The 18,607-nt window shown below is 41.8% G+C and overlaps 1 protein-coding gene across 1 annotated transcript in view; it reads right to left on the bottom strand.

The window, feature by feature from the left end:
- Positions 1-888: 888 nt before the first annotated feature.
- Positions 889-18,607, bottom strand: part of TM9SF3 (transmembrane 9 superfamily member 3) — an 85,821-nt gene continuing 68,102 nt past the window's right edge. The window contains exons 10-15 of the mRNA XM_054033436.1: positions 16,102-16,241; positions 12,072-12,140; positions 11,795-11,941; positions 11,230-11,313; positions 10,397-10,473; positions 889-3,475 (exon numbers count right to left, since the gene is read on the bottom strand). Coding sequence (XP_053889411.1) covers positions 3,408-3,475; positions 10,397-10,473; positions 11,230-11,313; positions 11,795-11,941; positions 12,072-12,140; positions 16,102-16,241 — 585 coding nt within the window. The 3' untranslated portion in view covers positions 889-3,407. The remainder of the gene's footprint in view (positions 3,476-10,396; positions 10,474-11,229; positions 11,314-11,794; positions 11,942-12,071; positions 12,141-16,101; positions 16,242-18,607) is intronic.

Below are 18,607 nucleotides of genomic sequence, written 5' to 3'. Positions count from 1 at the left end.
GTGCTGACAACAGTAAAATCTAAATTTGCCACTAAATGAGTAGATCCCTCTGAACAGAGACAGCGAGCTTTCAGGCAGGCATGATCAATTTTATCTAGTCACTTTTGCAACTATAACTGCATTTTAAGTTACACTGCTGCTCCTATGCAACCAGATGTCAAAAGTCCAATAAAAATGACTACAAAATAAACAACTCCTTTTTCCTGTACTAAGTACTACAGCTGCATTCTATTCACATTCCTTTCTAAATTCAAAACATTCACAGTTGAATTTATCCAACACATTTGGCTGAGATGGGCTATTGCTATGCATCACCGTTTAGTAAATTCAACAAAAGTAATCTGTACCAAAATAGGAAGAGCCAAACTGAAGAGTTCCTAACAGATGGCTTTAAAGCCTATTCAAAAACTGACAAGAGGCCATGGTAGGAGAAGTATTAGGTGTAAGATCTTTATTTCATCCACAACAGAGGAAGGGCTATGTTGCCTAAGCCAAGAGCTTCCGCATCCTATTACCTGAGATGGTTCAAGCGGTATCCACAGTACTTTGAGCTAATAACTAAGCTCTGCTCAAACAGCAACCATGACAAGGACAAGCAGTTCAAAATAACAAAGGAGTCACACTTCACAATCCTTCAAAAGCAGAAAACACCTATTCCTGCACTAGGATAGAAGTGTAAAAATGTCAATTATTTAAAACGTAGAGCATTTCTCCAGAGGAACATACCTTCAGAAATGAAATCATGGTTTGTATCTTTTCAATGTCACTTTAAAAACTACAGTGTGCTGTCTGGATTTTCTGAAGCTAATAATGCCAGAGGATGGAGAAAGGAAATATGCAGCATGCAATTCTGTAGCATTAAAAAAAATCCAACTACAAGACAACCAATTAAATGAAATTCAAAAATGATTTATGACATTTCAGATAGACTAATCATATCCCAGTACCCTAAATACAGCGATACAGACCCATTAACCATCCCTTTCCAAATCTTGTACCTCAGAGGGGCACTTAATGTATTTATTGTGTTTGATCATTGATTTTCACTTTACATTCAGAAGAACGTTCAACAGAAGAGGGCTAGGAAAGTCACTAGAGGGAACAAATACAAAAAACATTTTTGTTTAAAGTCTACATTTTGTGAAACAGTCATTTTATTAAGGCAAAATAATTGCTGACCAAGTTTATGCTCCCTTCAGTCAGTCTATATGCTTTTAAACTAGAACTATCTTATGTCTAACAGCAAAATATAGTTACAACCAACTATACACTTACTTTAAATGCCACTTCTCTGTTCCTGCAAAGATCAGTTAACCCTGGCCAAGAAAATCAGTGTGTGTGTGTAGAGATTTTTATGGATCTATACGGGTAAAATTTCAACAGAATATGTAGGCTATAACTTCTTTCGCATCTCTGATTTGGCTGCATTCTCCCTATTCAGTGGAATTATCTTGTTCCAGTCATTTAAAGCTCACATACTTTACATAAAATATACACAGGATGCACAATTTTCTAGAAACGTACCTTGTAATAAATATTTCCTATGAGTTCTGTTCTCCCCTCTTCAAGGGTGGAATGGTATTTCGTCCCTCAGCTCAATAATGGTATGTTTTATAAATACACAATTTAGGGATAATTAATACAAACACCATTGCATGGGGTCACTGTCCTTTTTCTTTTTAATTCAACAAGTTGCATTTTCTGGGGCAGATGTTATGTTCCAAAGAGACTGTTTTATGAAAGCCATCCCTATACGGCATGTGCCAAAATCCCAAGCTGACTGGCTTTTAAGTCTCTCATGGAAACAAATGAAGAATCCTTCTAGCCAAGTATACTACACAATTAACACTCATTTGTCTTAGAAAATCTTAACCTTTATTTGCCCGTTTATATTAGTGCTCCTCATTTCTTTTCCCCAGTATACTAATTGAATCAACAGATTTCCCCATAAACATTTCAGTCAAGAAGGATCTTTCTCAGCTGGCCATCTTTGGAACTGTACTGTATAGCCCGGATGTAGGCAAACTTTCTCAGACTTTGAAGCGTGGGTTTTCGATATTTGAAAAGCAATGTAATACTGTACACAGAAAGTGGCATTCAATAGCTTGCCTTTTTAAACAGAAATTTTCAACTGCAAATTCATCTATTTTCACAATCAGAACATTTTTGTCTGAAAAGTTTATTTTAGTTTTCTGAACACTCTAAAGCAACTGTGCTTTAGATGTTACACAAGTGTCCAGATAGGATTAAACAAAAATTAAAATGTTCTAAATTACAAACGTAACTCCTGTAAGACCTTCAGAAAGGAAACAGACCAGAAAGTAGGACATACACACATTGTGAGGAAACCCCAACGTTTCATGCAATGGCAGGCAAGATGTAAAAAGCCACCCAAATTCACACATTTGTACACCGAATCATCAGAAAAAAGTACTCTGTAGTAAATCTGTACATCCAAATACATTTGGGATCTACACCTAAGTTACATTATTTAATGTTATATACACTTATTACCACTTTATAATGTCTTAAGGAAAGCCTTCATTCAAACCCAAACCAAAAAAAAAGACTAACTTTGAAAAAAAGGAGAATCACTTTAGACATTCAGTTAAAATGTTGGTTTTGTTTTAATCTAGACCTCAAAACTTTTAATAAAAACAAACAGCATCCTCTTCATTTAACATTTTGCTTTCTAACTGTACAGTAAATTGCACTGTCTTCAGACTATCTTCTTTGGATGGTTTTAAGATTTAGCTGGATATTACTTTAAAGATAAATAAATGGGAAGTTGGTCCAACTAGAATGATCGCTGATATATTACATGCAAGTGAGTTTAATATATTTTAAAAATTATTTTTTAGATAAATGGGTGTAGGGATAGTTGATACTGCAAATGAACCAAAAGAAGCACCCAGAGTCAAAATACAAAACATACTTCTATCCTGACAATGGCAGTGAAAACCAGAAAAGTAATCTTTCTAGAACAGCATTTTTAGATAATTTAGAAATGTTAAGTACCAGGAAGACTACTAATCAAGCAGTTTTAGCAGCCAAGTTTCCCTCTTTTTACTGAATGGAACAAATTCTTGAAATAAACTGTTTGTCCTCTTCACTGAAGAGAGCTAGCCTATTCATCTTTAATGAGCTAGGTTTTTTTGGGAAGATTAGCCATGTACTGTAGTAATGCCTACTGCATATAATCCAAGCATTTGCTGTGAACAGTTGGAGAAAGCAGTCAGTAAGAATCTAGGATCAATGAAAATAGATGTTACTTTAAGCCATCCACAAAATGGAGACCCACGCGAGGCCCAGTGTTAAAACCCAACTCTCTTCTTGCGCTTTTTGTTGTGCAAGTTCATCCCCCATTGAAAACAGTAACTGATCCATAGTTCAGTTTTCTTATTTCCTTAGTCAATTTTCACATTAGTGTAGATTTTACGAACAAAGGCACTTGTTCCCATGTAACCAATAGCTCCTGCAAAACAAAAAATAAAACGTATATTTTAGAGGAGATCATCTAATAACTATTAACATAAAACAAAAACACTGTTCTTAGAATCATTTAAACCATTCATTCTGAAAAAAGACAATTACCTGAGAATACTTGTTCTCAAACGGTATACAATTATCCCTGCTTCCAGTGAATAACTGGCAAGAACTCCCATAGCTCTAAAGATCTAAATCCATTAAACCATCTCCCCAGAAGACTATGCTGCTTTGCCCTGATAATATAGCAGTGCCCCCGCTACTGCTTCTAATAACCAGGTCCTTTTCTCCAAGCAAAGGGTAGAAAGCAAAACATTCCCAAATCTCTGGGGAAGGTGGGTTTTATTATAAGTTACATCCTTTCTGAAAATGAATGTTCTTTTTCTCACCATGAGGTAGAAATGAATAGCAATAAGTTGTTAAAAGGAAATTGCAACCTGCAGTTTTCAAATTAGTAAGAGTCATGAGGCGAGTATGCCTGGACCACAGCAGTAATAAAGGAATAGGACATTAGGTGTTTGAGGGTGGAAACAGTTTCGGATTGAACAATACATCGCACTAGTAAAGGGCCTCCTAACAAAACTAGACACTCAGGTGGCAAGAGAACAAGAACTCATTCCAGAAGCAAGTTCTGCAACTCCAATAGGCCAAACCTAGAATCTAAGATGGATATGCAAGGCTGAGTAAGCAGTAGCGTAGAGAATGCTACATGACTGTAGTGCATACCTCCCAAACAGGAACAAACAATGTTACTGCTGATGCCAACATGCGAGGATAAGCTAACATGACACCAAAGGTGCAAACCCAGTAAGAATCAAGAGAACTGCAGTTAGTCAGTCAGTCTGACCGACCCACTCTATGGTGTGAAGTGAAACCAAAAGCTGGGTGGACAAACTAAGAGCTGTAACCACCGCAGATAAAAGCCCAAGTTTATTAAGATGTTCTTTCCAGAATAGATTATGCATGGTGCTCCTCTGCGACAACACAGATTAAAGCAGGATGAAGCATGCAAGATAAAGGGGTCCAAAGCACTTGACAAGGGAATCCAGATATGAACAAAACTTCCAGAGAAGAACAGGTGATTCCAGAGCCTGAACATCTTTAGAGAAATGCTGCAAAAGCTTTCCACTTTGAAAAAGCCTTTCTACCATAAGAATTGCACTCACTGACACCCACTTCTACCAGCCAAACCAAAAAAGGGAGAAATCAAATCAAAACAAAAACCCTACCCAAGCAGAATTTCTACCCCAAAAAGGGAGAAGTACCAGAGACTCCATGAATTCCATTAGACACTTCACGTGGAAGGTGTTCAGATACTACAATGATGGGTCACAGGATAAAACTAAGGTAAACCAAAAAATAGTGTCATGTTGGTTGATTAAGCTTAATTAACAGTACCACATAAAGGAAACTAAACCTGAAACACTGCCAACTTTGAAAGGGATCAAGAATAAGATGCATCTTGACCAAAATGGGGCTTTTAAGATGATTATTTGTCTCTCCTGAGCTATGTCAGAACTTTTGGATAAGGGAGGATAAAAGGTTCATATGGAGGCCTTTCTCCAAGGAATAGGGAAGAAAGGTGTCCATCACTGCTGTAGTCTGAGTGCCAGCTCAAGCACAATTAGCATGGCATGTCTACACAACCTGGGAATCACACCTCCCAGCTCAAAGGCAGACATATCGTAAGACTCTCCAAAGGAGAAGACAGGCTTTGGTCTGAGATGTGACATTAATATACCCCTTTTAGCTCATGGGCACAAGCTAAGAATTTAGGTATTTCAGTATGAACTAGGGTGACTCCAGCATCACGGTGGCAGTGGCAGAGAGATCCAAAGAGCAACTTTGTGCTTAGAATTATGATTCAGAACAGCTGAACCAGAGCTCTTACTCACAGGCACAGCCATCTCTACCAATAAGCCTTCAGGGAGGTGCGGGGAGGGGGGGGGAGGGGGAGGAAGTAAGTTGTAATATTCTTTGGTGCAAAGTAATTGTGCTCAGTTCTTTTGAAATTCCTGATACATATCCTTCAACAGCCAGTTAAGGAATGAATGAACAGGCACAACCAAGCTACTGGCAGGATGGGATGTTTCAAAGTGCAGAAAAATCTTCGGGCCTTTTTAGACTTCCTATAAACTCATGAGGACTGAGGAGTCCTTTGGATCTTCCAGGCTACTGAGCGAGTCCTCCCTGTAGCGGGGCGGCCTGGCTTCCAGGCGCCCCAGGAAGGGATGAGCCAGAAAAGCCGCCAGAGTGGGCGGAGCCACCGCGGCCTGTCCCCGCCCCCCGGAAGTCAAGGGGCGGGACAGGAAGTATAAAGGCCAGGCCCCAGCGCTCAGTAGCTGGCCGGCAGCAGGAGAGGACAGACGCTGGTGCCCGAGCTCCCGCGGACCTGAGCCTGCCGAGAGCCCGGTACCCAGGGGAGGACTGGCCGAGCCTGCCGAGAGCCCGGTATCCAGAGGAGGACTGGCCGAGCCGGCCGAGAGCCCGGTATCCAGAGGAGGACTGGCCGAGCCTGCCGAGAGCCCGGTACCCTGAGGAGGACTGGCCGAGCCTGCCGAGAGCCCGGTATCCTGAGGAGCAGTCTGAGCTTCCCCCCGCCGAGGGCCCAGAGGGAGTGACAGACCTACCTGGTGCTCGGGGCCCGGAGGAGCCCATGATCTGTGACCCAGCAGACGGAACTCAGGAGGAGCAGGTACCCATGGAGGAGGAGATGGGAAGTGGCCCGGGGATAGCAGACCCCGAACCCATGTCAGTGTGTTGCGGTCAGGATCCCCACTGACTGCGCGGCAGACGGACTGCTGCGGATAGGGCCCCGGGCTGGAACACAGTGGAGTGGGCGGGCCTGTGTTCCCCCCTGCCACCCCGCGCCGGGTGGCAGTCTCTCCTCCTCCTTGTCCAAGGGGCCTGGGCCCCTGACAGACTATCCGTTGGCTGCCCTGCCCTGACCTAGGGCCTGGGCTAACCCAAACTGACCCAGCCTCTGCTACAAGGCCTGGGCCTCTGACTGACTATTGGTTTGCTGCCCCGCCCTGACCCAGGGCCGGAGCTGTTAATTGTGTGCTCAGCCCCTGCATAAGGGCCTGAGCTCTAAACTGTTCATTGTCTGCTCAGTCCCTGCACAAAGGGCCTGAGCTCAGAACTGTTAATTGTGTGCTCAGCCCCTGCACAAAGGGCCTGAGCTCAGAACTGTTAATTGCGTGCTCAGCCCCTGCCCACAGGGCCTGAGCTCAGAACTGTTATTCGCTTTGTAGTGGGGCGGCCTGGCTTCCAGGCGCCCCAGGAAGGGACGAGCCCCACCCCGGAACTATTACACTCCCATTAGCCTCAAATAGCAAGCGGTGATTGTGAAACCAAAAGATATGCCAGATGCATCTGAGTTAGATCAGGCCATCAGCACCAAGCAAGCTAATAGTATTTTGGCTAGGGGGGTTTTCAAGAGAATTGGCTAACAGGATATCTGTGAGAAAATACTTGTTTAATGGAGTAATTGTAAACAGCCCATCTCATCAGAACCATAAACTTTCATAAGCATGTAAAGCAAAACTCAAAGGATCCAAACAGTCAAGAACACCTGAATCATAAAAGAAACAGTTTTCTACTGTTGCTTTGAGAAGGGGGTTGGACTAGATGACCTCCTGAGGTCTCTTCCAGCCCTAATCTTCTATGATTTTGTGTTCCTAATACCACAAAGCAACTAATGCAAATCAGAGTTGTGATTCTGTATACACAGGAATTAAGAAACTCCAAGTAAGGGAGTAAACAATTTAAGTATTTATCCGAATGTGCCATTATCAAGTGCACCATATATGCAACTGAATTAAGCATGGACAATATGAAGTTAGTAAGCCACGAGGGCATGAAGAATGGCTACCCAGATCAGATGATCTCCTCCCTATGCTATTTAAAGAGATGGGGATTTTTAAAGTTTTATGTCTCCTGCATTAAGATCGAAGGTCTGGAAGTTCTAGGGAGCTCCCCACTGCCATTTTCAAAGTGCTCATGCTCTGTAGGAAGCAGTGTTCTCCAGTGATCAAAGTACCTCACAGTGTGTGAAATTTGAGTTAGTTAAATATGGTCATGAGATTTATGATCGGGATAGGTGACCTAAATGTGCAGGGACTCTAAAGCAGGCAAGTTCATGTTAATCGATTCCAACAGCATCCAATTGCATGATCCTGCAGATAGCCATGTGCATGAGCATCGTCCCTCCATGCATTGTTTCATAATAGATCAGCAGTAAAAAGCATGCACAGTGCACATTTTTCTAACACACTGTTAGCCGTGCTGGATATGAATTTAATGCACAAAATGGATTGTTGTCTGATTTTGAAGAAATATTTGGGTAGTAAAAACCTAGATATCTCCTTAATACTGTTTCAAATACTTTTTCACGGTAACAAGAAAGCATACAAAGATTTTCCCTTTCCATTTTCTTTTAAAACATTTTAATTACAAAAACTGATGGACACACTCGGTTCCTGACATTAGACATTTTAATCAGTACCAGGCTGAACACTTAAAAAAAAAAAAAAAAAAAAAAAAGAGAGCTGAAAGGTATATAAAAGCCTACTAAAGAAAAAATAGCTGAGAGACTGCCAGAACAGTGGGGGAACCTTGTAATATGCCAAAGACTTCAAGAGGAAAGATGAGATTTCAGTCAGAAAAGCACTTAATTTAGAGTAGCCCACATTTCTTTTTCCTTGTAAATGTCATGAAATTACCTTCTTGGCTCTTCTAAAGAGAAGAAAAAATATGCATGAAACATAAGTGGTGGATATTGAATCTATTAGTGCCTCGAGCCCACAAATCCTTATGGACATCGGTAACCCGTATGCAAGTACTCCCACTAGGAGCAAAGGAATATTTGCATGTGTAGGGAGTTGTAAAATAAGACTCGAGGCTTGCATGAATAAAGCCAGTCATATTGTGCAAAAATGGGAAAGAACCAATTTGCACTTTCAAAAACATGTGAGGGAAAGAACCAAAAAAGCCAACAGGTGAATATACTAAATTCACCAAGTGAACTTCCATACGATTTACTACACTCTTATCCAAAGGTCTGCTCAAACAGCATCTAACAGGCAGTGAAACCAAATGCATGGAAGAGCACTGTGTTCTTTGCTCATTTGTAAATATTTGTAACATTTGCTTCCTTGTTCCTTTCCAGAAAAAAAACAGGTCTCTTCTGCATTCTCTCCACTCCCAAGAGACCCCTGGTACTGAGAGTTACTAGAATGAGCACTCTGCGCCATCCCAGATGGTGCTGAGACCATCCATGATACTGGATACTTGAGCCTGCTAAAAAGATGAGTGGAGGAAACCATCCCTCTTGATGCAAGATGAGCTGCCCCATTTGGACCACAGTCCTGTCCTGGGGTGGTGGAGAGAATGGACTCAGCACAGGGGCAATGTCAGCACCAGAGCCAAGGCTCACAGCTGCTTCTTTAGATGGTACTGCTGAGGGATTTTCTAGAAAATATCTCTGTCAGAGACACTGACAAATGATGGACCATGGACCCTAGTGCGCCTTTCCTTCTACCGACATGATTTTTGGGTGTGAAGAATGGTTTTTGTTTTTTTGTTTTAAAGCCTTAGATGGAACTTTAGTTTATCCAGTGCTGGGAACACAGCTTACGGCTTCAGAAAGAGTGAACCTCTGGTACAGAGGAACTGACATAAGTTTCTTAACCCCAGGGAACATATCAAAGGCTTACTGGCACCAAGGGATTTGGGACTGTTGCTGTGCGGCTCTCTTTTACCAGAAAGTCAGTCAAGCACCATTCAGTTTACCTCCTGTCAAGTGAAGTGCCCTATTGTACCTATTGCCCCAGAACTGTTTGGGTCTTGGACTACAATTCCTGGGAAGGGTGAAGACTCCTCTATCATGGTTAGCTCTAGTCCTCCTTTCTGTCTGCAAGAGCCATGGCTGGAGATGATGGCCTAGGCCAAACAGATAACCTGGATAATGTACTTCCTCATGGCAAATAGTAGTGACCAGCTACTAGCACTGTGTCCTTGCTGCATCACAGTGATTTAATCCTGATCTGTTGCATGCTACAGCCTTGTGATTAAAGTTTTTTACACTTTGGAATAGTATAGATTAATGACTTACCTAACTACCCTAAAAACCCAAAAACTACAGAAGAGTTTAGGTCTGGTGTGAACCAGACTGCTACAAGCACTTGAAGCAGTCAAGTGGGGGCGAGGGGGGGAAAGGAGGTGGTCAGGAGGCATATCCCTTTTATCACCTTTGCATTACAGCATAAGGCTCATGCATTTCACTACTGGGTGGCAATTCAAGGCAGAATCTTCCTTACTCAGTGCCTGCGCCGAAAATCCTTGTTGCCCATGTCCTGAGCCTAGTACTGGGAGAGTATGTCAGCAGTGAATAGAATGAGAAGTATTTGTTCAATTGACCACTCCTGAACTAAGGGCTTCCATTTTCAAATTTCAAAAATTAAAAGAGTTGAGAGTTTCAGGGCACAGTTTAAATGGATGCCTGGAAATCTAGCTCCCCCTCCAGGTGCTAAAGAAATAATCTCAAACTGAAAAGATAAAGGACTCTAGTTAACATTGAATTAATTGTGCAAAGCTCAGGTGTGTTGGAAATTCAACCTCTGATTATAGTATTATTTTATTCTTTCAACCCTGCAGAGTGACGTCTTTTGTTTTCTGCATAGCACATAGGAGACAGATATCTTCACTTTTGAAAAAAACAGTTCACACAAACCTGGTTCTACTAGGCTGGTATAAAATGAAAAACCAAGCATATAAGCCAGAAATTGGAAGGTTATTTTCAAGGATAGTATGTTTTCTTTAATGATACATACAGAAGGCATTTTGAAAATAGAGACAGCTGTGAATTTATGATATACACATAGCAGATTTGAGTATATTCTGAACTTACCACACATTATCCCCAAGGCTGTGCTAAATACCGCCATATAACCAAAGTAAAATGATGTTTGAAACAAGCCATACATTCTGAAAAAAGAAAAAAAAAAAGAGAGAGAGTAATTTATACCACAGGTATAGGTTCAGAAAAGGGCAACATAAATTATTAGGGGTATGGAATGGCTTCCGTATGAGGAGAGATTAATAAGATTGGGACTTTTCAGCTTGGAATAGAGATGACAAGGGGGGATATGATAGAGATCTATAAAATCATGACTGGTATGGAGAAAGTAAATAAGGAAGTGTTATTTACTCCTCCTCATAATACAAGAACTAGGGGTCACTAAATGAAATTAATAGGCAGCAGATTTAAAACAAACAAAAAGGAAGTATTTATTCATACAACACACAGTCAACCTATGGAACTCTTTGTTAGAGGATGTTGTGAAGGCCAAAACTATAACAGGGTTCAAAAAAAGAACTAGATAAATTCATGGAGGATAGGTCCATCAATGGCTATGAGCCAGGATGGGCGCGGAGGGTGTCCCTAGCCTCTGTTTGCCAGAAGCTGGGAATGGGCGACAGGGAATGGATCACTTGATGATTATCTGTTCTGTTCATTCCCTCTGAAGCATTTGGCATTGGCAACTGTCAGAAGATAGGAAACTGGGCTAGACAGACCTTTGGTCTGATGCAGCATGGCTGCCCTTATGTTCTTAGGTCATTTTTTTTGTAGTTTCTCAATATACCAGATACTCTAAAGTAAGCTTATTTTTAATTCTTTAGGTCAAATGTTTGATTTACTAAATGCTGACCTATGAAGTACAAGATACAGCCACCACTTACTTTGTTTTGAAAAAGTAGTAGTAAAAGGAATACATGTAAACATAGATTGCAGTGGATGCAGCAGAAAGAAAGCTCGTCCATTGCCTGAAAAACACATACAAGTCTGTCACACCACCAGATACGGACCAAACAAAGTAAGTTTCCCCAACAAAACATATGGTACAGGAGAAATCTGAAGCAGAAAAAAAATCTACTTGTCTAAACATGTTGTGCTTCATGTGAAAAGCAGGCTTCCAGGAAAATATTTGTCAGCAATATCAAATACTCATTAGCTTCTGTTTTATGTATATTTTTTACACTACGCAGTTTGAGGGTGTAATCAACATGCTCTTACTACAAATGAACTTACCTTACCTACATTTTCTCTGTTATCCTGGGACCAACATGGCTACAACACCACTGCAAACACTCTAATGTCAACCATTGCTTGATACAGGGTGATTTTTTAAAAATCCACTTGTGTTTAGAGAAACTTTATTTCAATAGGGAAAGTCTCTTGCAAATCTGTATTATGATTCTGAGATAGTACACTATTAGGATATTTATGAACAAAAATGGTACTTACCACCTATAATCCTCTGCATTTAGCAGAAAGTACGTACATACAATGGTCACACAGACTGTCACAATGCAGAGGATAACCAGCACCAACATCATGAAGCCATAAACATAGTAGATCTTGTAAGCCCAGAATGAAGTGAAAATAAAATACCTAAGTAGAATTGAATGAAATAGGCAACTTTATTATATTGTAACTACACCTTTTTAGCAGTTTCAACTGATCGGGCATAATATATTTACTAGCAATAGCTAACTTAATTCCATGCAAAAAAACCCCTCACATTTCAATGAAAATTGATCCAAAAGGGAGGATTCCACCTAGGCAAACAATAACAGCTGGTTCCATGAACCTGCAAAACAGAAATAGCAATCAATGTTGATATTAGATAAATTTACAGTTTTATATTTCATTAATAAAGATATCCAAGACAAAATAGTGGAACACTTAATAAAACCCCAAAAAGTCATATTAATGGCATCCATTTGGAGAAATTCTCGGCATCAGTCTCTCTAGACCCACCGTATTTAAAAAGAAAATAATCTTAGATTTTTAAAACATGTGAGAGACTCATGTCAGTCTCCATGCCTGATGGGAAGTCTACGTGCTGAACGCTATTCACTTAAGCTGGGCTTTGGGTCAGGCCCGAAGAGGACAAAGCACCCCAGCAGCTCCAAATGAAGTCAATGGGACCTCACTGCTTTTGAGCATATGACCTCTTATTTAGGAGCCTGACTACAGCCTCCTGTTTTTAAAAAACTTACCCATAATACTTACCTATGTAACAAAGCCCCACAAAATCCCTGTGATGTAATGTATGTAAAAATAATTCTGAAATGGAAAGTACTATCTACCATAATTGTATGCAGTGTAGTTGTAGATGTGTAGGTCCTAGGACTTTAGAGAGACAAGGTGGGTGAGGTAATATCTCTTATTGAACCAACTTCTGTTGGTGAGACAAACCTTTCAGGTCTGGGAAAAGTACTCGAAGAGAGCATCACAACTAAATGCAAGGTGAAAAAGATTGTTCAGCATAACTAGCACATATTCTAAGGCAGGGGTTCTCAGAACAATTCTTTTGGTGGCCTCAGAGTACAGCTACCAGCCCTTGCTGGTGGCTGTGCTGACATTTTCCCCAAGCTCGAGCCCCGCCACCTGGCCTGAAGTCCAGAGCCAGCGTCCAGGGGATGAAACCTGAAGCCTGCTGAGTTAGGGTTACCATACGTCCTCTTTTTCCCGGACATGTCCGGCTTTTCGGCACTCAAACCCCTGTCCGGGGGGAATTGCCAAAAAGCCGAACATGTCCGGGAAAATGCCGGCCAGGCACTTCCCCTCCCGCGGCGGCTCTGCTCCTCCCCAACTCTTCGGCTCTGTTTAAGAGCCGAGCGCTACGGGCTTTGGGCAGCCCCCATATCTCCGGACCCTGTGCCGCCGGAGCCCGGGAGGGGAAGTGCCCGGCTGGGGGCGCAGGGTCCGGAGGCAAGGGGGCTGCCCGAAGCCCAAGCGCTACCGGCTTCACGGTTTGCTGGGCAGCCTCCAGACCCTGCGCCCCCGGCTGGGCGCTTCCCCTCCTGGGCTCCAGCTGCGCTGGGGAAGCGCCGGCCGGGGGCGCAGGGTCTGGGGGCTGCCCAGCAAACCGTGAAGCCGGTAGCGCTCGGGCAGCCCTTTCTGTGTGGCTGGGAGTGGGAGGGGGCGGGGAAGGGGCGGAGTTGGGGCGGGGCTGGGGTGGGAAATGGGCGGGGCCAGGGCCCGTGGAGGGTTCTCTTTTTTTATTTGTTAGATATGGTAACCCTAGCTGAGTTCACACACTGGCTCCACATATCTGCAGAGGCACTGCCCGGGAGCCCATAGGAGGCTGCGTGGTGCAGGGCACTGATCCCCTGCTGGCGGTGCCAGCAAACACCAAGACACTCAGGAGCAATAGCTGTGCACTGCAGGGAAGGGCCGCTGCTTTGCCCCTCTCCACCCAGGAGACTGTCCTAGTGCAGAAAAATCCACTCCACATTTGAGAAATGCTGTTCTAAGGGACCATTCAAAGTAGAGTGCCCATTAACACCTCTTTTTGTCCTATGACTGCAGGTGTTAACAGGCCACTCTACCTTGAATGGTCCCTTACAATATATGCTAACTACTTATGCTAAACATCCGAAGAAGTGAGGTTTTTACTCAGGAAAGCTTATGCCCAAATAAATCTGTTAGTCTTTAAGGTGCCACCAGACTCCTTGTTGTTTATGCTAAACAGTCTGTTCCACCTTGCATTTAGCTGTAAGGCTCCCTCAGAGGGCATCTCCACTACCAATGTTAAAGCACTGAGAAAGTTTCAGTCCTGTTAAGTGGCAGTGTAGACAAGGCCAGAGTATCTTTCACAGACTTGAAGAGGAGTTCTGTGTGGCTCTAAAGCTGGTCTCTTTCCAACAGAAGTTGGTCCAATAAAAGGTATTACCTTATCCACCTTGTCGCTCTAAGTGCTATCAGTGTAAGTTATCTATATATTTGAGCAAGTCAGTTATAGGGACACTTTCAATAATACAAGATGGTATTGTGGTTAAGGCACAAGAATAATAATCAGACAATCTAATTTTATTTCCATCTCTGCCACAGATAAGTCTGGTGGCCATAGGCAAATCACAGATTGTGTGCCTTTCTCCATCCCTAATATGAGAATACCTTCTTCACAGGGGTATTGTAAGGCTTCATTCATTGTGTAGCACCATCTCAATGTCTATACACAAGTATTACTATTACACACAAAAATGTGCTTCGTTTTCAAGACTGGGGTAACGAGTGCCGTATGTATATCATTGAAATTGAGAAGTGTTGGACTGGAAGGGACCCTGAGAGGTCTTCTAGTCCATCTCCCCATGCTGAAGTAGGATTAAGCATACCTAAGCATTACAGGGATTTATTTAACCTATTTTTATCTATAGACATACATATATAGATAGATAGTTATAATATTTAATCGCGATTAATTTTTGAGTTAATTGCGTGAGTTAACGGCGATTAATCCTAATACTTTCCTCATTAATAGCCTAAACTCATCATTTGACAGACCCTTATTGAAATATATTTACACTGCACCCACATTTAACAATGTAATTCATGTGTTTAAACCCAAATTTCCACAAAGGTCTTGCAAGAGACAGTGATCATGCATCTGTGTAACCAATACTTATGAGAAAAATATTTTACAGAGAAATGGTTATCTAGCTCAGAATTTTTGGAATTTTGTAATGCGATAGTGACTCTATGCCACGAGCTTATGAATAAAATTAATACTCAGTATCTGTAGATATTACTGTCACTTAACCAAAGGTGACCCCTTCATATTACCCATACTGATACTGAATTTAACTAGAGAGAGGTAATTTAGTGATTTAATTTGCTGCTTCCTTCATTATTTATAGGGAGACTTGTCTAAGTCGATGGTCCCACAATTTTACCTTAATTAAAAGTATCTTATTTCTTTTTCTCATCCTGATCCAGAAAAATCCATCAGCTCTCCAAGATATGGGCTGCAGTATAAATCAAACCTCACCTTCTCAACTGAGCAACACACCATTAACTCAAGACACTGCATTTCCTGAAGACTGTGCGGGTAACACATTCCACCATCCCCTTCATTTTTACTACTCCACTCTCCTGAGAGGAATAAAATCAATAAAACCCATCCTTTGAGGATAGTTTTATTTCCACAGCTTCTCTCCTCCTCACTAGATACAAGCTAACAGGGCAAGGAGACTATATTCATGGTAGGCATGCTACAAGCTAAAAAAGTCTATTTTTTGGAAATAAAGATTACTTTTTATGTGAATATAAAGGCATGTTCATGAACAGTATCAACCTGATGGCCTAGAGACTTCTCTTACCCAAAAAACAGGTAGTGGCAATGCAAGCTGCCCCCAACAACATCCTCCAAATGTCTCTCGGCCCTAACTGGGAGAAACCCACCTCCAAGGGTGAAGCTAGTTCAGTCTCCAGGGCCCGTTCGATCTTAAATCTGTCAAAGGTGCTAACTGAGGAGGGGACTTTGATTTCTGGGGAAACCTATCTACCTGGAATGGGAATGGTACCACAAACTAGTGACTTCAACTTGAAAGTTTTTACCTTTATCCATCCAATCCCTTTAAAGAGATGCTTTAATGCAGAAATTTAAATCAGCTTCCTGAGAAGCTTTTCCCTGCACACATGCCTTAAACTAAATATAAATTTAAAAGCTACTCTAAAATTATTTTTGAGGTATTGGGATCATTCAAAATTCTAAACACATTTATGTTTGAGCGAATATACAATGTATAAGCACTTCTCTTTACCATTTTTTCTCCGGTATCGGACGAGGCACAGCATTGACACGACAAGGAAAGTTGGGCTGGCCCGACAGATTTCGGCCAAGAATTGTACCAACAAGGTTCAATGGAAGAATAACAAAGAAACAGATACAGCATACTGCCACCTGTAAATTCAATAAACAGGGGTATGAGATCACAGAAAAGAAAATAGACATCTAAAGTAACGAGGCACAAGTGTGTATGTTGTACCAATGCCGAATCATACTTCTAGTTATAAAACGTTAGCCAACATCCAAACTACTTTTTTGACTGTTGAGATGCAATATTTGTGTTTTATTCCATGGCAAATCTAACAGAAGAAGGTGCTAAAAGAAAAATGTACTCTAGTAAAATTGTATCTGTCTGAAAATATTAACCAGCTTCTGCTAGGTTTGTAAAGAGTTTGGAACAAATTTATAGCAGTCTCTTCACTTTAACCCTTATAAATAGAAGTTCACATTGTACACTGAAAAACTGAAACCTGAATCCTTTATTCTGCTTCGCTGTATCAGAATTCAGTGTCAGAAAACTTCTCTGATTACAAAAAGTTAACTACACTAACCCTGATAGATATTACCTAGCTGATAACTAGCCACATTTAAATTTGAAATCTGCTTACAATATTCTGGATCTGTAAAAGTCTTCCAAAAATGCCAAAACCACAATGTTGAAGCCATATCACACTGTTCAAACTGACACTTGGGACCAGATTTTCTGAACTATACATACAAACGGTCAGACAGGTAACTGATTATTTGCATGTTCAGTTACCCACTTTACAAACAAAAAATACACGTACAAATTGGTGCACAATTGCATATGCACAGTGAAGAAAAATCATGCCCTTTATTCTGCCCCATTCCAATGAAGCGTGTCTCAGAAGACTTTAGAGTGAACATCTCCAGTTCTATATAAAACAAGCAAATTTTTTCCCCTGCTCATGAAAGGAAAGGGCATTTATAATAATAATAAAAAAAGGAATTATAAATACTCAGCAAGATGTTCCCTAATCATGTAACTCTTGAATATAAAACTATGAAACTACTTGGAACTATTAAATTACTCAATAACATTCTCAGATACAGTACTTCTAAGTAAAAATAGAATGGTTACTTGCACTATAGTAACTGTGGTTCTTCAAGATGTTGTCAGTGTGACTCTCACTGGTGATGCACGTGCACGAGATCGGATTTCTTTGGTTGAATACCCATGTCTGTTGGGGCTGTGCATGCACCCATACTTCCGTGTGTTTGGATAGAAAAGGTGGAGTAACCATGTCCTCCCTCAGTTCCCTTGCAATTCGAAGCCCGTGGTAGCTGAGAACTCCAAACAGCAGGGATCGGGTGGAGGGTGTTGTGGGATCCTGTAGCAGAGCATGACAGGGCCCCCCTTGGCTCCTGCCTCTGCTAGGTCCACAAAGTCACTCTGAGACCCTGGGGTTAGGAACCACAGGTGCAGTTTCTTTACACTGCTTGTTCCCACCCCTGTTTCACCATGTACAGTTGGCTCTTCACCATTTGGAGACAGGAGGAGGGAGGGAAGAGCTATCTCCCTGCTTCCACTCCCTGCCTTTTCCCCTTCTTTCTGCTCGTCCCCCTCGAACATTGGGAATGAGGTGTTTCACCGTTTGACTAATCCAGCGGAAGTACTGCTCTCCTGAACTTGGCACCTGACCCAGCAGCTACGTCCAAGACACAGAGTTTGACAAAGGTCAGCAGGTAACTCCATCTCGAAGATCTTGGACACTAGCACATGTCTGAAGAGATCACTTGAGCTCCAGTGGAGTGAGACTTGCTGTTCAGTAGGAGATGCAACAGCTTGACCTTTAAGACTCAGAGCCAGAAATAGATTGGGCAACAGTGTAAATGGCTTAGTCCTGTCAATATATTAAAACAAAGTCCTGCACACAATTTCTTTTCTCTCAGTGCCAGTGTGGCTATAAGGAAGCAGATTGGTAAGATAGTAAATTGGTTCTGATGAAAATCTGAGACCTGGGAAATCAGTTTTGGATGAGGCCTTAGGACCACCTTTGTCTTATATACGGAAGATTCAGTCACAAGTGCTTAAAGTTCTTTTGGTCAAAGCGATAGCAGATTCCAGACTCACTGCTGTCTCCCACTGTCACCTGTCTCTGATCAGCCAGTCATCTAAGCGATAGATGTGAATGTCTTGTCTTCTAAGACGGACCACTACCACCATCAGGCATTTCGTGAAGACACGCGATGCTGTAGAGAGGCCGAATGGCAGTATCTTGTACTAGCAATGACCCGATCGCACTGTGAATTTCAGGCACTGCCTGTGGGCCAGATAGATGGCTATGCAGAAAGTTGCACCTTATAAGTTGAGAGCCCTTAAGCAGTCTTGAATCTGAAGAGATGGAACGATAAAGGCAAGAGTCACCATCCTGGATTTGAGGCAGCCTATGTATTTGTCTCAGGTCTAGGATAGGACAAAGATCACTGTTCTTTGGGATACAGTAGTATTGCAAACA

Source organism: Malaclemys terrapin, chromosome 7 (genome assembly GCF_027887155.1).
Source record: "Malaclemys terrapin pileata isolate rMalTer1 chromosome 7, rMalTer1.hap1, whole genome shotgun sequence".
NCBI classification, from domain to species: domain Eukaryota; kingdom Metazoa; phylum Chordata; order Testudines; family Emydidae; genus Malaclemys; species Malaclemys terrapin.
Note: the sequence above shows the minus strand (reverse complement) of the source record. Positions and strands in the feature narration are given on the sequence as shown.